At 56.2% G+C, this 16,004-nt stretch overlaps 1 protein-coding gene across 2 annotated transcripts; it reads right to left on the bottom strand.

Annotated features, from left to right (window-relative positions):
• Positions 1–276: 276 nt before the first annotated feature.
• Positions 277–4,321, bottom strand: HLX (H2.0 like homeobox). Of its 2 annotated transcripts, XM_075496469.1 has the most exons (4): positions 3,418–4,321; positions 2,634–2,813; positions 1,952–2,136; positions 277–1,112 (listed from the first exon to the last, which is right to left on the bottom strand). In XM_075496469.1, the coding sequence occupies exons 1-4, from the start codon at positions 3,989–3,991 to the stop codon at positions 762–764; spliced, it is 1,290 nt and encodes a 429-aa protein (XP_075352584.1). In that variant the 5' UTR covers positions 3,992–4,321; the 3' UTR covers positions 277–761. The 2 variants fall into 2 exon arrangements, with proteins under 2 accessions (XP_075352584.1, XP_075352585.1); XM_075496470.1 differs by lacking the exon at positions 2,634–2,813.
• Positions 4,322–16,004: the final 11,683 nt, after the last annotated feature.

Here is a 16,004-nt window from a genome sequence, read left to right as displayed (position 1 = left end):
ACGCACATGCGGATCCACAAATGCAGTTGGCAACTTTCTCACCGGGGGCACAATTTTGCGTCATCAAATCCGGTCCTTGTCATCGCCTCCATTAGAAAAGCAAGGGGGGAAGGAAAAAAAAAAAGGCGAAGGCTGCCTCGGGAGGCTTCGAGGCGAGGAGCTACAGTGGCCGCCTTTGAGCGGGGCGAAGGGAGCTGGGGCGGCCTCAGCAGCCCGCTCCCCTGGTCAACAGACGGACGTGGTTACAAACCATAGCAAACATTTTATTTACAGGAGAGATATATATATATATTTATATAATTTGTCAGTGCAGTATTTCTTGGCCGGATTATTCGAAGCAACACGTTGCAACCAATGAGGACGTTGGCAAAATACTTCACATTGTAAATTGGTTTGGGGGGGGGAAGGGAGGGATTTCGGAGCACGTTCTCGGAGTCCCTCGCTGGGATTTTCCTGGAGAGGACAAGGGGCGGGAGACGGACAATAAAATAAAATTAAAAAAAAAAAAGAAAAAAGTAGAGGAATCCCGCTCTCCTGCGAGCAGCGCGGAGGCAGAGGCGGCCGCCTCACGCACGGCCGTCCCGGGGCCGGGGCTCCCCGCTCCGCCCGCGTCCTCGGCCCCTCGCCCCGGGCCGGGCCGGGCGCCGGCCGCGGGCGGGAGCGGGCCGGTGCCGCGCCGCCCTCGCCGCGCTCCCGGGGCGGAGGAAGGGAGATAAATTAGCGCGCAGGTCCCGGGCGCCGGTGCCGCGGGGCCGCCCCGTCTATAGGCCGCTCCGCGGCTCGGGGCTGGCGGCGGCGGGCGGCGGCGGGGAGGGGAGGCCGGTGCTGCCGGAGGGCTTGCCGAGCCCGGCGGCGGGCAGGCTCCGCTCGGCGCCCTCAGTCCGTTCCGTGTCGCTGGGGGCCATGTCGAGGGAGTCGGCGTCGCTGCTGTCGCTGTCGCCCTCGGAGCGGCTGGGGCTGCGGTCGGGCTCCCCGGCGGCGGCGGGCGGCCCGCCGGCTCGCTGGGCCGCCGGCTCCGGCTCCGGCTCCGGCGGCGGCTCCTTGTCCTTCTGGGCCTGCGCCTCCTTGGAGTGCCGCCACTTCATCCGCCGGTTCTGGAACCACACCTTCACCTGCGGCCGCGCCGCCCTCAGACGGGCGGCACGGCCCCGCCGCGCACCGCACCGCACCGCGCACCGCACCGCGCACCGCACCGCGCACCGCCCGGCCCCAACGCCTTCCACCGGGGATGGGCAGCCAGGGGAGAAAAGGAGGCGCCGTCCTCACCCCTCTCTGCCCCCACCCTTACGCGACTAAGGTGGCTTTATTTTTTTTCCCCTTCTCCTTCTAGTTCGCGTGTTTCACTACAAAACGCCCTCCCTCCCCCCCCCCCCCCCGGCTTTTTTTTTCTCTCTCTTTCTACTTCTTCTTCCAGGAAACCAAATCTTGCTCAAGAAACCACAGCGTTATACAACTCTGTGCGCTGCGGGCCCTCAATAGTGGAATCATTACGGAGTGGCGTTTAATGATTCCGTTTGAAGAGGAGTTTTCACTTCCCCAGAACTAAGGATTTCACAACGCGAGGAGAGATTTAGAAAAAAAGGAAAAAAAAAAAGAAAAAAAAAAAGGGGACATTAAAAATAGTGTGTTCGTTTCTCCTTCCTTTGACCTAAACTGCCTCCTACAGCGAGTCGCACTTCAGTAAAGCGCACGCCGGTGATCTGCCCCGGCCCCGCTCTCCTCTCCGCTCGGCCCGCTCCGCGCTGGCCAAAACAAAGGCGAAAGCTCCGCGCCGGGCCGCGAAACGCTGCGGAACCTGCGCGCGGGAGATGCTCGGGGCCAGGTGCCGCTCCTCAGCCAGCCCCGCCAAAGGTTAAGGAAGGGAAAACGCTTTGCAACCGCCTCCCCCCCCTCCCCCGATATCCCTCTAAACTGGAAGTAAGGTTTGAAATAAAACCGAAGCCGTTCTTACTTGAGCATCTGTCAGCCCCAGCATCGCCGCCAGTTGCTTTCTGTCCGGTTTGGTGACATATTTCTGGATTTCGAACCGTTTTTCTAAACCTTTCCTCTGCAGGTTGGAAAAAACAGCCCTGGACCAGGAGCGTTTCCTCTTGTACGTCTGGGGCAGCGTGTCCTTGGTTAAAACGGCGTACGGACCTGGCGGGGGGGGAGCGGGGGGGGGAGAAAAGCGGGGAGAGAGAGAGGGAGACGGCGTTATTAATGTCGATGCCTGAAAGGCAGCCTTAAATCGATCAAGATAACAGCTGAACTGCGGTGTGCGGGGAAGGCCCGGGCCAGCGCGGCCCTGCCTGCCGGCTGGGGACGGGTCCTGCCAGCGTGCGCTTCCTCGGGCACGGACGGAGCGGGTTCGCCCCCGAATTTCTTCCTCTCCCCCCCTCCCCGCCCCTTCTCTCTCGGCCCAGGTACTGTTTTGTACTAGATGGGACGGTCCTCTCGGTCGGGCCCTAGGCGGCTCTTCCTCCCCCCCACGCAGCCCGGCTTTCGCCCAAAATGTGAGCCTCGCTAGAAAACACACGCCCTGGCCTCTCAAAAGCGCCTGGCGAGTCCCTGCGGGAGGAGAGGGCCTGGGCCGGGGGCCGCTCCGGGACGGAGGGCCCTGCGCCACGGGAGGGTCGACGAGGGACGAGATGTACCTGGAAAAGTGTCTTGAAACTGGTGCTGAACTGAGCTCCTTGGGTTTGTGTTTAAGGGACCCAGAATAGCAGAGGCCTCGTTAATGGGGTCTAGAGACGCGAAGAACTGGCCGGCGGAAGGCTGCAAGTTGGGGAGATGAACCCCAGTTTGGCGGCTGGTAGTTAATAAGGAGGTCAGATCTGCGAGCACAGGAACAAGGAGAGCTCTGTTATACCGCGGTCGAAACCGACGCCCCGGCACGCTCCGAGCGACGGGGCCGGGGCCGGGGCCGGGGCGGAGCGGGTCCCCTGCCGCAGGGGCTGGGGGGGGAACCGGGCAGCCGCCTCCTCGCCCCAGGGGCTCTCCTCGGGAGAGGCGGCCGTGCCCCGGCCATCAGACATCCTCCGGTATCTGCACTCCCTTGGCCAGGATGTTTACACGCCGCGAGGGGAGATGGATTGCAGCGCAAGCCTTTGAAGCGGGCTGTGCCCTCCGAGGCGAAATCCCGGGCCCGCTTTGGGAAGCGGGGACCGTTCCGTTCGCTATTTTTACGCTATCGCTATTTTTCCCAGCGGCGCAAGTCCTGTGCCGCGGGCTGCTGCCGTGCGGGGGCCGGGGGAGGCTATTGGAGGGAGCGCTATTAGAAACTCGGCTTCATAACGCTTTTTTTTAAATAACTCTTTTCTCGGCTAGGTCGAAAAGTTTTCAGACCGCGGGTATCTACGGCCGCCACGAGCAGTAACGAAACCGACACAAGAGCACCAAGCGCGCTAGCGCGGAAAGCGGACAAGCCCGTTTCTCTACCTCTCAGCGTGTTGCCTTCCTTGACTTTGGGGTCAAACTCCGCCGACAAAATGCGGTCGATGCCGAATTTCAGGTCCTTGCTGGCGGGCGCCGGCGCCGAGCCGTGCGTGTGGCCGCCCGGCAGCCGGGCGGGGGCCGGGCCGCCTCCGCCGCCCGCCGCCGCCGCCGCCGCCGCCGCGGGGGACCGGTGCTGCGGGGGGCGGTGGTGGTGGGAGTGGTAGGCGGCGGAGAGCGGCGAGAGGCGCGGCGGGAAGGCGGCGGGGGCGTCGGGGGCCACGACGGGCGTGGGCCGGAGCGGCGAGGCGGCGGCGTGGAAGGGACCGCCGTGGTGGACGGCTCCCAAGGCCGCCGGCATCCCGGTGCCGGCAGCTCCGGGCAGGCTGTCGGCGGGTCCTCCCGCCGCCTCGCCGCCGGCGTGGAGGATGTCGGCGATGCAGAAGGACGGCTTCTTCGCCGCCGCGGCGTCCAGCGGGAAGCAGCCGCCGGCTGCCGGCCCCGATGCCGCCGAGCAATACGCCGCTGACCACAAGCTGAAGTTGGAGGCGTAGAAAGGAGCCAGCCCGGCCGTGTACATCCTGCCCGGGGAGGGGACGCGCCTCTCCGCAGCTCAGCTCCCGGGTGCGCGCCGCGGAGCTGCCCGCCGCCCCGGGCGCATGGGGAGGGATGGCGGGGCGAGAGGCTGCTGGCGGGGCGCTTGCCGGAGGGGCAAGGGGGGGAAAACCAACCACGGGGGGGGGAAAAAAAAAAAAAGAAAAAGAAGAAAAAGAAAAAGGAAAAAGTCCCCAAAACCCACGGCGAGACGGAGAGAGCGAGCGGGCGAGGAGCGGAGCGGCGCAAACAAAACAAACCCAAACCAAACCCCCTTTCCGCGCACTGGGGGGAAAAAAAAAAATCCACCCCTCCCCAAAACTTTCTCTGGCAGAGACACTCCCGGCCCCGGAGCAGCCCCTCGTTCCCTCCCCACGCCCAATCCGCGATCCGCGGGGCCGGGCAGCACCGCCCGCCGACACGCCCACGTAGGGACGGGTCGCGGGTACGGGCCACCGCGCCGCCAGCGCGCAACTGCGCGCTGGCGGCGCGGTGCCCGTACCCGCGACCCGGCCCGGTTTGCCCCCCCAAGGTACCCACCCCCCACCTCCTTAAATTCCGCCCTCGACTTTGAACACCCTCCCCCCCCCGCCCCAAATCAGCGCAAGGGCGCTGCGCTTGCCGCCGCGATTTCCAAACGTTTAGAAAGAAACGCGCAGGAAAATTCCTCGCGACGGGTGTCAGGTCCGTCCTCTTGGAAACGATTCCCAAGGAAATGTGTTTCCTTCCCGGATAAATGAGCCTGGGATAGTCTGGAAGAAAATGAGTCTATGCTCATGCACGCAACATATGTATTTATGTGAGCTCCGAGCTATTCTGGGCCCAGGACACGATGGATCCTGCATTAGCAGCGATTAATTAATTCATCGTATCTCGTCGACAATGTAATTTTATAGATTTTTACCGTGTTCTCCAGCCGGGTGGCTGCCTCTTGCTTCCACACCAATTTCACCCTAAAGACTAGTTGGTAATTTTGCAAACCTTTTACAACAGAATTATCCCCCCCCTTTTTTTCTTTCTTTTAAGAATACAATCACAACCTACATTCGCTGCAATACCTTAGGGACAAATTTATCAAAGCGCCTTTTGCGCTTTTCTTCTCCCCTCGAAGATCCAAATTTGTCCTGACCTGACTCTGGAAAAAAAAAAAAAAAGGCATTTCTTTAATTTTAGTTTTCATACAAGTAAACTAGTCGCTGCCGTTTTGAGCAGGCTCCCGGGTCGGACGATTGCAGGTTTGCTTTGGTTTTGTTTCAAAAATTATTATATATTTTTTCCAATAGCTTCCCAAATTCTGAAGGTTTTCGAGGAACGGCCAGAAAAGCAAACTATTTTTCTTTCGCCAGGTATGAAGACGTAGCTTCTGTGTGAATATTGAAGCCACCTGCGAGCGAACGCGTTCCTTAGGCATAGCCCTGCGCTCGGGTAAAGGTGAGGCTGGTTCCCCAGGAAAAGCCAGGCACCGCTTTGCTTTGCTTTGCTTTTTATTAACGAGACAAAACCGAAAAAATAAAGACGGGCTGGCTTGCCAAGGTGTGTCCGAAAACCGAAGCCGGCGAAAGAAAGGGCTGATTAGGTTTGAGCTTGTCCTGCTCCGACAGCGGAAAGCCCCTTTCCCTTGCATGCCCCCTCCTCCATTCCCCCCGCGCAGACCGCCCCAGCCCAGCCCGTTGCTCTCAAATCGGATCAAACGACTCCAGTTTCAGCTGTGTTTCCACCGCCGGGCAGAGCCGCGCCGTCAGCCCGCCGGAGGGAAGGGCAACGAAGCCTGCCCTGCCCGCTGCATCCCAGCTGCAAACCGCTTCCTACAATTATTCCGTTATTGCCACTGATACGGGTATCGTCCTCGCACCACCCCGGGGCTGCCCGCCAGGCAATCAGGGGAAAAAAAAACCAAAACCACCACGGTGTTTGGTTTGGGGTGGTTTTTAGGAGCTTATTTCAAGGCTCCGCTCGCCTGGCTGCCGCGCAGCGCCCGCCGATGAGCGGCACCGGAGGGAAGCGCCCGTTTGCGGGGGCCGCGGGCAGCCCCGACCCGGGGGGCGGCCGCGGCTCCGCTCCCCTCGGCGCTGCCGGTGCCCGGGGTCCCGCTGGTTCCAGCGCGCAGAGCAGCGCTCCTTCCGCGCCGTCGTCCCGCGGAGACTTAAAATAACCCGAAAGGGAGCACGGAACGCTTCGCGCTGAAGCACTTGACCCCCGGGCTGGGCCTCGGGAGGGCGAGGGAGCCGGGGAGCCCGGGCCGCGGGGGCAGGTGCCTTCCCGGGGCCCGCCCGCTCCGCGCCCCGCTCGGCAGCGCTGCGCCCCCGCGCATCCTCCGCGGGCGAAACCAGGAGCACCTGCCTCCCCCCCCCGGCCGCTCCCGCTCCCGGGGGACAGGGCTGTCCCCTCTCCCCAGAGGCCTCCGCAGGCCTTCCTCCCTGCCCGCCGGGGAGGAGGAGGGCTGCGCGGCCGCGCTGGCCGGGGGAGCGCTGGCCCGGGGTGGCGGCAGCCCCTCCTCCCCGCGCAAGGAGCCAGAAGGCTCCAGGAAACCCGGGGCTCGCTGCAGTCCAGGTCATCTCCTGTTTTTTGAGAGGTTCCAACTCGGACTAAATGAGCGGATGTGCCTGCGAGATTTGTCCCAAAATAGAAGCGGCTTTAGTATTTTAGGATACAGCAGAAATCCTTATTTCTTCCGGAGAAAAACTTCATAATGAGCGCGAGCACTTCCCTTTTCAATATTTGTGCAACTTTATCTCGACCAGCAAGTTGCTTTGGTGACGCAAATCCGCCCTTGTGTATTGCAACTACAAAAATAAATGCAAGGAAATCAATTCCCTTCTAGCAATGAAAACATAAATATACAGCTGCGACTTTCCCCTTTAATCTTGCTTTCCGAGGGACTCGAGAAGGAGGCGAATGAACTGCGCAGGCAGGAGCGATGCTTTTTTTTTTTGGTTTTTTTTTGAGGAATGGAGTCTCGAAGGACTTTTTTTTTTTTTTCCCCAGGCCGACAAAGGAGGTGGGAAAAAAAAAGTGATTCGAGCTCTTACGAGGGGAAAATAGAAGGGCTAACGCCGAGGCGCTGCGGCTCCCGGTCCCCACTCGCGGGCACCGGGCCGGGAGCATCCCGGAAAGGGCCGGGCCCCGCCTGCCCGCCCCCCACGGGGAGGACGGGCCGCTCTTTGGGCTGTCCCTGCCCCTTCGAGCTCCCCGTCCCCGCCTCGAGCGGCGGGCGGCAGGTCGAGCCCACGGACCCTGCCGGGCCGCTCGCAGCCAGAGCCCCCGGCCGCCCCCGCAGCCCGGCCGGCAGCCAGCCCCGAGCGGTGCCCGGCCCCGACGCGGGCCGCCCACCCGCCCACAGCCCCGCGGGGGGCTCGGGGCCTCCCCTTCTCTGCAAGCAGCGCTCGGCGGCCCAGCCGCGCTCTCCCCGCGGGGTTGAGCCGGGTGCGCGCCCCCGAGCCTGCCCGGGTGCTGCCGGAGCGGCCTCCCGGCGCTCCTCCTCCGTCCACGGCCGGCGCGACCGGGCGCGTTGGGGCTTCTATACGCCCTTCTCTTTACGCCCGAACGGGCATATAGAAGCACAGATATGTAATACATAAAAATAAAGAGAAACACTTTAACAACTCCTACCCTCTCTCTCTAGCAGTACTTTTAAAAAGAATTATTCTAACCTCGTGGCAAACCCTCCAGGGAGATGGTTTGCTCGGGTGGCCTTACCGGCATCGCTGCCGTACCCCCCCCGCCCCCGGGTCCCCCCGGCCCGCCCTGCGCAGCGCCGAGCACCCGGCGGGCCCAAAGCCCGTTCTCTGTCGCCACCTGCCGAGCGGGACCCCCACGCAAGGCACCCCGGGGCCGTGGCTCTCCCCTCCAAATTCCCCCGCTCCCGGGCCCGTGCGAGCAGGGAGCAAGCACATTTTGGGAGCCAAGCGCAAAAACTACAGCCCCCGCAGGCTGGCGGTTGCGGGGCGGGCAGGAGCGTTCCGCAGCTCGCCGGGGGGCTTCTGCCGGCTGCTGCCCGTGCTCCCCCAGCACCGGCCCGGGAAGCCGGGGGTGCTGCAGCGGGGCCGCCACATCTGAGCGCAGGGCGATGCCCCCGGCCCGGGGGTCCGCAGCTGGAGGCAGGCCGCAGGCGTGCGCCGCAAGGCTGGTGGGACTTCCTTCAGCTGATCAACAGTTTGTTATCTGAAATGCTGAAGAGAAGCGCAGGCGCTGCAGGCAGGAACTGCCCAGACCCACAAGTGAATTAAGCGACTAAGCTGGTCAACTCCTTGACGTTTCCTTTCTATTGTTTCATGCGTTATTTAGTTCAATACCTGTGTCAGTAAGTAACGACTAATGTTGTGTCATTTGCTGAGCGTAAGTGGAAGGTGCCTGAAAACAGGCAGGACCTGGGTTTCCGTGTGGTAGGACGGGATTTCAAGTCTCCTGCGGGTGCATTTGCACTGGTGTTTGAGTTTGGGTCAGGGCGTGCTTTTGGAGGGAGTCACCTGATCCTGGTCACTTGCAGCTTTGCATCGTGGAGAGGTCCCGGGGTGCACCAGCAGGAATCCTTGACGGGAATTGAGTCCACAGGGCATCCTAAAATTACGCTGAAGTAAAATCCCTCTGAAATACCTCTACTGTAGTTGTTTGAAAAGTCCATGGGGTTTTCTGCATGTGAGCAGTCCTGAGAATATGTTCTAGTGGAATAGGTCCCACTGAGTCAGTCCGTATGTCGGAGCGGATGAAAACCCAAGGCTCCCAGCTCCAGGGACAACGCCCCAGCCACTGGGCTGCCAACTTGTTCTTACACTTGCACATTCACACTCTCGCTCTGTCTCTCTTTCAACTGCTGGTCTGATGAAATATATTAGATCATGGGAAGCTGATGGGTTTCAAGCGGAGAGGCTTTTTCATTCTCCCAAATGCTGTGTAGTCCCTCAAGTCCCTTCAGACAGAGAGGGGACCTGAAAACACCAATTCCCCTCTACCCATGTGTGCTTGGCTCAGAGATCTGGGATGTGGGAGGGCATCGCATCTTTCCACAGCCATGTTTACAGAGAAAGGGGTGACCTTTCCTTCCTTTTTTTTTTTTTTTCTCTCTTCTTTTTTTTGCATGAAAAGCTGCAGATACATAAATCTTAAAGAAGGGTCAGGGTAATAAATAGCAGTTGGAAAGAAGCGCCTCTCCACAGTGCCGGGAAAGGAGGCTGCGTCCTGAGGAGCAGCAGGGTCAGGACAGTCCCTTCCTCGGGGTTTCCTATGGGTTAGAGCAGGCAGGTCCTGCCCCACAGTGCTGGCTTTCCTGAAGCCCATTTTTAGGCATCTGATGCTGTGCCGGGAGCTGGGCACTCTGAGCCTGCAATGCCGTAATGGTTTAAGCTGCTCGAAATTGAAGTGCCAGTCTCCTGCACTCGTTCCATCCCTACCTGCCTGTTCCCATCCCCAGGGATGTCAAACTGTAGAAAATTAACTCTGCCAGTGAGAAAAGGGGTTTTTTTCTCTGTCATAGTTCCCCAAACTAACTTCTTTATCGTGTGGCTAGCCAGGGTGAGGGAGCTGGGGGAAACACGCATTTGGGGAGGGAGGGTGGCAGTACCGCTGTGACCCTCGTCTAGGCTGCTTTAACCGCTCACCAGGTCACCCCTTAATTTAAGTGCTGCCTCTTGGAGCTGCTTCCTGCAGTCTAAAATGGGTCATTCTCGCATGGAAAGACCCTGGATTTGCTTTCATTTCCATTGGCATCACTGATTTCATAGGTTACTCCACCTTTACGCTGCGGTCAGACCGTAATCTGCTTGCAGAGGGAGTTATCATGGGCTAGCTGCGATTTTCCAGGCCACACCAGCAGAGAGGTCTGCAGAGAGCTGGTCTGCAATTAACTCCCCGGTAGCTGATTAAAGGTGATGTGACGCACAGAAGTGCTGACGTCCTGCTCTAATGCGCAGCTGCTGATGAGAGAAGCATTTGCATGCACACACCAGATTTAGTTTACACGGTGCACAGCGAAACCATTCTATGATTCTATAATTCTATGATACTATGATTCTGTGACTGAAAACAAGCATCACTGCATAAAATGAAGGTGATTCAACTCTCAGCACAGGAGGGTCATTCATGGGTATTTCCCAAATCTGACAGGAGAGATATAATTACACCCCTTTTCAGCTGAGACCCCAAGGGGCAGCTCCTTAACTGAGGCAAACTGCTGCTGTTGAGGACAGGCTCAGGATGTCTCAGTGCAAGTAACATATTTAGGTGCAAGTACAGACGGAAACTGAACAGGGGATTTTTTTATTCCCATAGCAGGTCCTATGGTTTGGTTAGAGCAACCCCACCTATTCCTACAAAACCAAGCTGATGCGTTAGGCCCACCGCCCCTCCAGCAGCACTACCTTAAAGTCACTGCACAGAAAAGCCGTTCAATACCAAAGAAGGAAATACTAATAACTGCCTAATAAAAGTTTTAGGAAGAAGCAGTTTCCTCCTTCTTGCCAACAGTGGTCAAAAATGTGGGGAAGCTGGAAATAAAGCTATCAGAATGCAGTCGCATAAAAGGCAAAATCAACCCCTGAAGGAAGTCAAGTTTCTAGAACAAAATTACTCTGTAAAACTCATCTGGATTTGAGAATAGTTATTATTTTTATTCCAACCCTCCTTTCATGCTCTAAGTGGACTTAAACGCAGTAGGTACACATCAGTCCAGCTTTAAAACCAGCTCTTTCCTTGCTATTAGCGTATATTGAATCCCAGCAGAATAATGCCATCATGGCCTTTTAAAAAAATTCCTGTTTTAATCCTTTTTGCCTAAGGGAGACGCTTTCTGGTGAATACCAAATGCAAGTGTCAGTCAGAGAAGTTTTAGAGTCCAATAAACAAGCAGATTATATAGCATGGACATAGCACCTTCCGGACCTTCTTCCCTCACTGGAACCAACTCTGCCCTAAATAAAGTCCAGCCATCTCTTCTCAGCTCCACGGGCAGCTCACGGCTTCCCCACGCCAGGCTCCACCAGGTTTTGGAAGACCCAGGTCCGCTCCCTGTGAAACAGCCGGGAGGGTGGGGAGATGCTCTCGGAGCTGAGCAGCGCGGCATAAGATATCCCCTTCCCAGCTGCGGATCTGGGATGCTGCCTACAGCAATAGCCGTTCCTCCGCGCCTTCGGCAAATGGAAACAAAAACAGAGGAGGCGCAGTCAGTGGAGCAATGCAGCACACAGGGGAAGTCATTTCCTACTGATACCTCTAACACATCATTTTATATCTCAGTGCCTGGGATCTGGTTACCTTTATCTTAGCCAAAAGACTGTAGCGGTCATAAAATGCATTTTTCTTTTATTTCTTCTAGAAAACTTTATCATGAGATTTTGATTATCTGTCCTGCAGCAGTGAATTCCAAAGGTTCATTATCTCCCGTGCCTGCATTCACTGTCCTTATTTTTTCCTTCTAATTTCTCAGTTAGTTCCTTGAGACATCCATTCATCCCAGAATTGTGAAACGGAGGGAAAAAAGGCAAGGCTGACCAGTTTTTCCTTTCATTTGTCACCATGTCTAACCCAAATGTTTACCCTTGCCCCCCAGATGTATAAACTCTTTTCCAAGCCAAGACATTCTCTTTTTCCCAGGTAAGCAATCCATTTCATTTTGAGGCCACGCTGAACGGTAATACGAATCTCAACACGTTTCAAGTCTCAGCCTAACTTTGCAAGGAGTAAAGACATTGAAGACGGTCTCATTACTGCAGTCCTTCCCAAACACTAACAGAGTAGCACCCTCTAGTGCAAGCTAACAATAAAATCCTCAGTAACAACAACCCTCCTGGGTCACGTTCAGTTTTGGTGCATCGCCACTGGAACCCCTGGGGATGAGCTCAGCTACAAGGCTTTTCCCTTCTGTGCTCTGAAGCTTTCCCAGATTTCCTCCCTAGGACCCCCCATAGATGCTTTGGGCACCCGTCGGATGCTGGACGTTGCCCCCCGGTCTCCGGCAGACGCAGGCGGCAGCATCGCCAGCAGGCAGGCGGCACGGACTCGCCATCGTGCCATGCTGCTTTCATTTCTATGGGATGCTGCTGCTTGAGAGGTAAGAAATATTCCTCGCCAGGAGTCTGCCTCGGGTCTTGGGTGCTATGAGCCCTGCGAGAGGGATCCTACCTGGTTTGAAAGGACCCGGGGCAAAAAGGAGGGCAAAAAAGGGGTTGGCTGATGCAGGGAGGGGGCTGAGGCTGGGGCTGGGCTGCGGGAAGCAGGGCTGGGGTGTGGAGGGGGGACCAGGACTTTCACACGGAGAAAGGCGCTGGTTTCTGGGAGGGTTGGGGACTAACAGGGTGTGAAAGCTGAGGCCGAGGGCAATGCGGTGTTGTATTACTTCTGGTGCGCTTTTCTCTCATTACTAGCAATTTCCATAGGTTTCATCAGTTTTATTGTTGTTAGGAGGAAGGAGAACAAGAAAACGACACAATTTTGGCAGCCCCTGAGCAGGGGGTGACCTGTGGGGTGAGTGAGGGGGAGCGGGGTCATTCCTGGATGCCATCGGCCACAACGCGGAGGCAAGTTAACCGTGTTATGTCCCACGCAAAATCCCATCGCACCAGTGCACATCTAGGGATTTTATGAAAACACAGAGCTCCCCTCTCACGCTCTAAAAATAACAGCGAGTAAATGGCTACTCGAGATTTCATAAAAATTAAAAAAAAACATACCTGCTTAACCAGAGGTGGAAATTTTGTCTAACGTTTCAAGGCTAGACCTTCCTTTCATTAAGAGCTAGAAGGGAGCTGCAGTGCTTAAGCCGGGGAAGGAGAATAAATCCCTCAGTGTCAAACCAAGGTGATGCTGAGGTTCGGGAGCCCGCGCGTGCCTGCACAAACACGGGGGTGAGCATTCACCCTGGGCACGCGTGGCTCCTTACAGGGCAAATACCAAAGCCAGAGCCCTGGGGAAAGCAGGCGAGGCACCAGAGCTAATGAGCTATGCGGCGGTTTCACCTACCTCTAATGCTTCTGCTTTTTAACGGACCGGGCACATTGTGAGTCCAGCTGTGGCTTCAGTGTGAAAGGGAAATGTAGGGAGTGATGCTTTTTCTCGAGACGTGCTAAATACTGGCCAGGGCTGCGATTCGTTTTTGGGGAGTGCTATTTTTAGGTCGACGACAAGGAGTTCCAGAGTGAGGTTGGACCGTGCGGGTAAGGGGGTGGAGGTGGCCCGAAGCCATCCCAGCGCTCTCCAAATGTGAGGCTGTGCTGGGGAGGAAGCAGGGGCGGGTGGCGGGAGGCTGGACCCCTTCCCTTGCCCGGCCCGGGCAACCGCAGGGGCCCGCGGGAAACAGGGCAGCAGCGCTTTGCCCCTGGGCCGTAGCGATGCTCCAATTTTCTGGAGCACCCCTTTGCCCCCATCCCCGTTCCCTACCACCTCTGGGGGCCTCCACACTGTGGCTGGATACGGCCCTGCTGGGCTGGGGAGGGGATATCTTACAACAGCCATGAAAACCCGTAGCGTCGGAGAGAAGAAACGTCTCTCTACCTTCTCCATCTCCACACTGTATTTTACTATTCTCTTCAAATGAAGCAAACATCATTATTTCCTGTTAGGTGTTCCTGGTGCAAGAGTATTTCATTGAAAAGTGGTTCTTTAATGCTAAAGGGAATTATACTCCTAGCGTGATTTATATTAATAAGGCATGTGCAGTTCCTTAGTACATTCAGATCCAGATGGGAAATGGGATATTTTTTTTTTGTCCTTCCACACAACATCTGATGAAGTGCTCCAAGCATACAATTTAACAAGCTATTCTCCTCTGGCCTTACAGATGAAAAATAGTCCGTTGTGTCAACTCCTCAGATGCCTATTTTTACACCTTCTGTTTGTTCTTAGTTTGACGTTGTTAATCACGGTCCCACCAAAGCCCCATTGTTCAGCTCTTCAAGAAGAATGTTGTTATATTGACTGTTTGTGCGTCAGCCCAGCTCTCTCTGGAGCTGCACTTGGATGAAATTAGATAATTTCCATTAGGAGAACAGGCATTATTAGTCCCCAATGCCAAATTGAAAAGAGAGCCAAGATTACTATTTCTGGCAGTGTTCACCTCAGGAAGGAACCTTCTCAGCTTTAATGGGATTTTGCTATTGTTGGTTGCCTTCTGTTTGACACCGGGCCAGCAGGGTTGAAAATTGTTTAGAAAGCTGCATGAAATATAATAGAGCCCAAGCCATTTGCTGCAGCACATTCCAGCGTGATGTTTATTTTGAAAAAAAAAAAAAAAAAAAGAGGAAAAAAAATTATTGTCCTTGGCAGAAAAAAAAAAATCCCACTAACTTGACTCTCAGAACATATGCTTCTTGTTGCTGTTGTGCTTTCAAAACGTGCTGCCAGGATTGGCGCGTTACGTACAGAAGTGATAAATCTAATACTATTTGTAATGATCTACAGGACTTGTAGAAGCAGATTACAGGCACAGGCAGCGACTTTATGGCAGGAAAACAAGGCGAGGGATGGTACCAGGTCGGGTCCAAAGGAGAAAGTAAAGTCCCATGTTTGTCAGTAAAATGTGCGTCTTCGTGTTCCGTGGCTCGGTTTTCCCACCTGTAAAATGGGGTCACGAACACATCTCTACCACCCGAAGAAATTAGGAGGACACGTGCTCCCCAGACTTTGCCTTCATGGGTGCTGGGCGTCTTCTGAGCTGGGCTCAGCCCCTCCGTGGCTCCGGGCACGCAGCCCTGCCCATCCCACCACCTGCCTTCCCCCAGCGGTGGCCGGACTCTGCTGTCGCTGTTATCGTTTGGAGGGCAGCTCTGCTTTCTCCCCTTCGTCATGCCTCTTGCTGTCACTTCTCCCGAACACCTTGCCTGCATCTCGGGACGCTAATCTTCAACAGCCAGCGTGAGAGTGGGGATGATGGGCTGAACTCTTGCTCAGCCCTGAATTCCCCATGGGTCTCTTTCTGCTCCATATAGTACTGTTTTGTTCTGTGAATGCTGTCTTAAAATAATTATTAATGAAAGCAGAGTTGACTTTGGAGCGAAAGTTTCCGCTTCCTTGGCATTTCCAACGTGTAAGCTATCTAAGGGTATTGAAATACAGGACATTTTTTGGAAGAGATCAGAATCCAAAAACACATTTTCCCTCCAAGCTCCTTCAGAGCCAGACCCACCTTTACCGCACTTTACCTCTTGTCTATTCCAGCCCCTAAGAAGCTGAGCAAATAGAACAAAGTTACCCATCTTTAGAAAAATAAATAGAGCAAGCAATCTTCAAAGCCTTCAGACAAGGATCCACACAACAATGCCGGCATTATCCCTGGGCAATAAACCAGAGTGCGCCTTTGTTTATATTAACCTAGTCTTTACTTCTATTTTAACCAACAAACATTGACGGATTGCATAGCCTTGGCTCAAAACCATCCACCGGCCGACACATTTCCTCCACACAAAGCTGCCACCCGCCTGCACGGCGGCTAGAGCAAAGCAGTGATTGCCCCCAGCAAAACCAACACCTGAGCCCCTGCCTAGACCCGGAGGAGCCACCCCCAGTGCCTGCCCCCACGGAGGCTCTCACGGAGCTGAGCCTGGGGGGTTCGGGTCAAATTTGGCAGGTCCTGGGTGAGGACGACCCCTTACCATGCTCGCTCGGCTCCCAGATCAGCTATCCAGCGGCACTGGCATTTTTAGGCGGGGTCAGGTCTGAAGCTGACCCCAGGCTGTCCCTACTCAGAGCATCCTTTGGCAGCTGCCTGACACGGGAGAGGTTTTGGGCAGGCTGCGGGAGAAGACGGTGCCCCTTCACTGTGAGGTTTGGCAGCCGGGCTCCCCCGGGAGGTTTCCTCCGTCCCTTTCTCTCCCCACCCCCTGAGCTGCAGGAAAGTGCTCTGCCACCACACAGGTCACCCACTGGTTTTGCAGACCAGTAGTAAATAAACTGGTTCCAGTACAACCTGTAGTGGAAAGTCACCCCCGGCAGCTTGCAGAGGCACGTGTGTCCCCCTCCAACCCCCACCCCTGGCAGCTGCAGGCCCTTGGTATTTGGACACACCAGGGTGAGGT

The sequence above is a fragment of the Mycteria americana genome, chromosome 3 (assembly GCF_035582795.1).
Source record: "Mycteria americana isolate JAX WOST 10 ecotype Jacksonville Zoo and Gardens chromosome 3, USCA_MyAme_1.0, whole genome shotgun sequence".
NCBI classification, from domain to species: domain Eukaryota; kingdom Metazoa; phylum Chordata; class Aves; order Ciconiiformes; family Ciconiidae; genus Mycteria; species Mycteria americana.
This window is presented reverse-complemented; position numbering and strand designations above follow the sequence as displayed.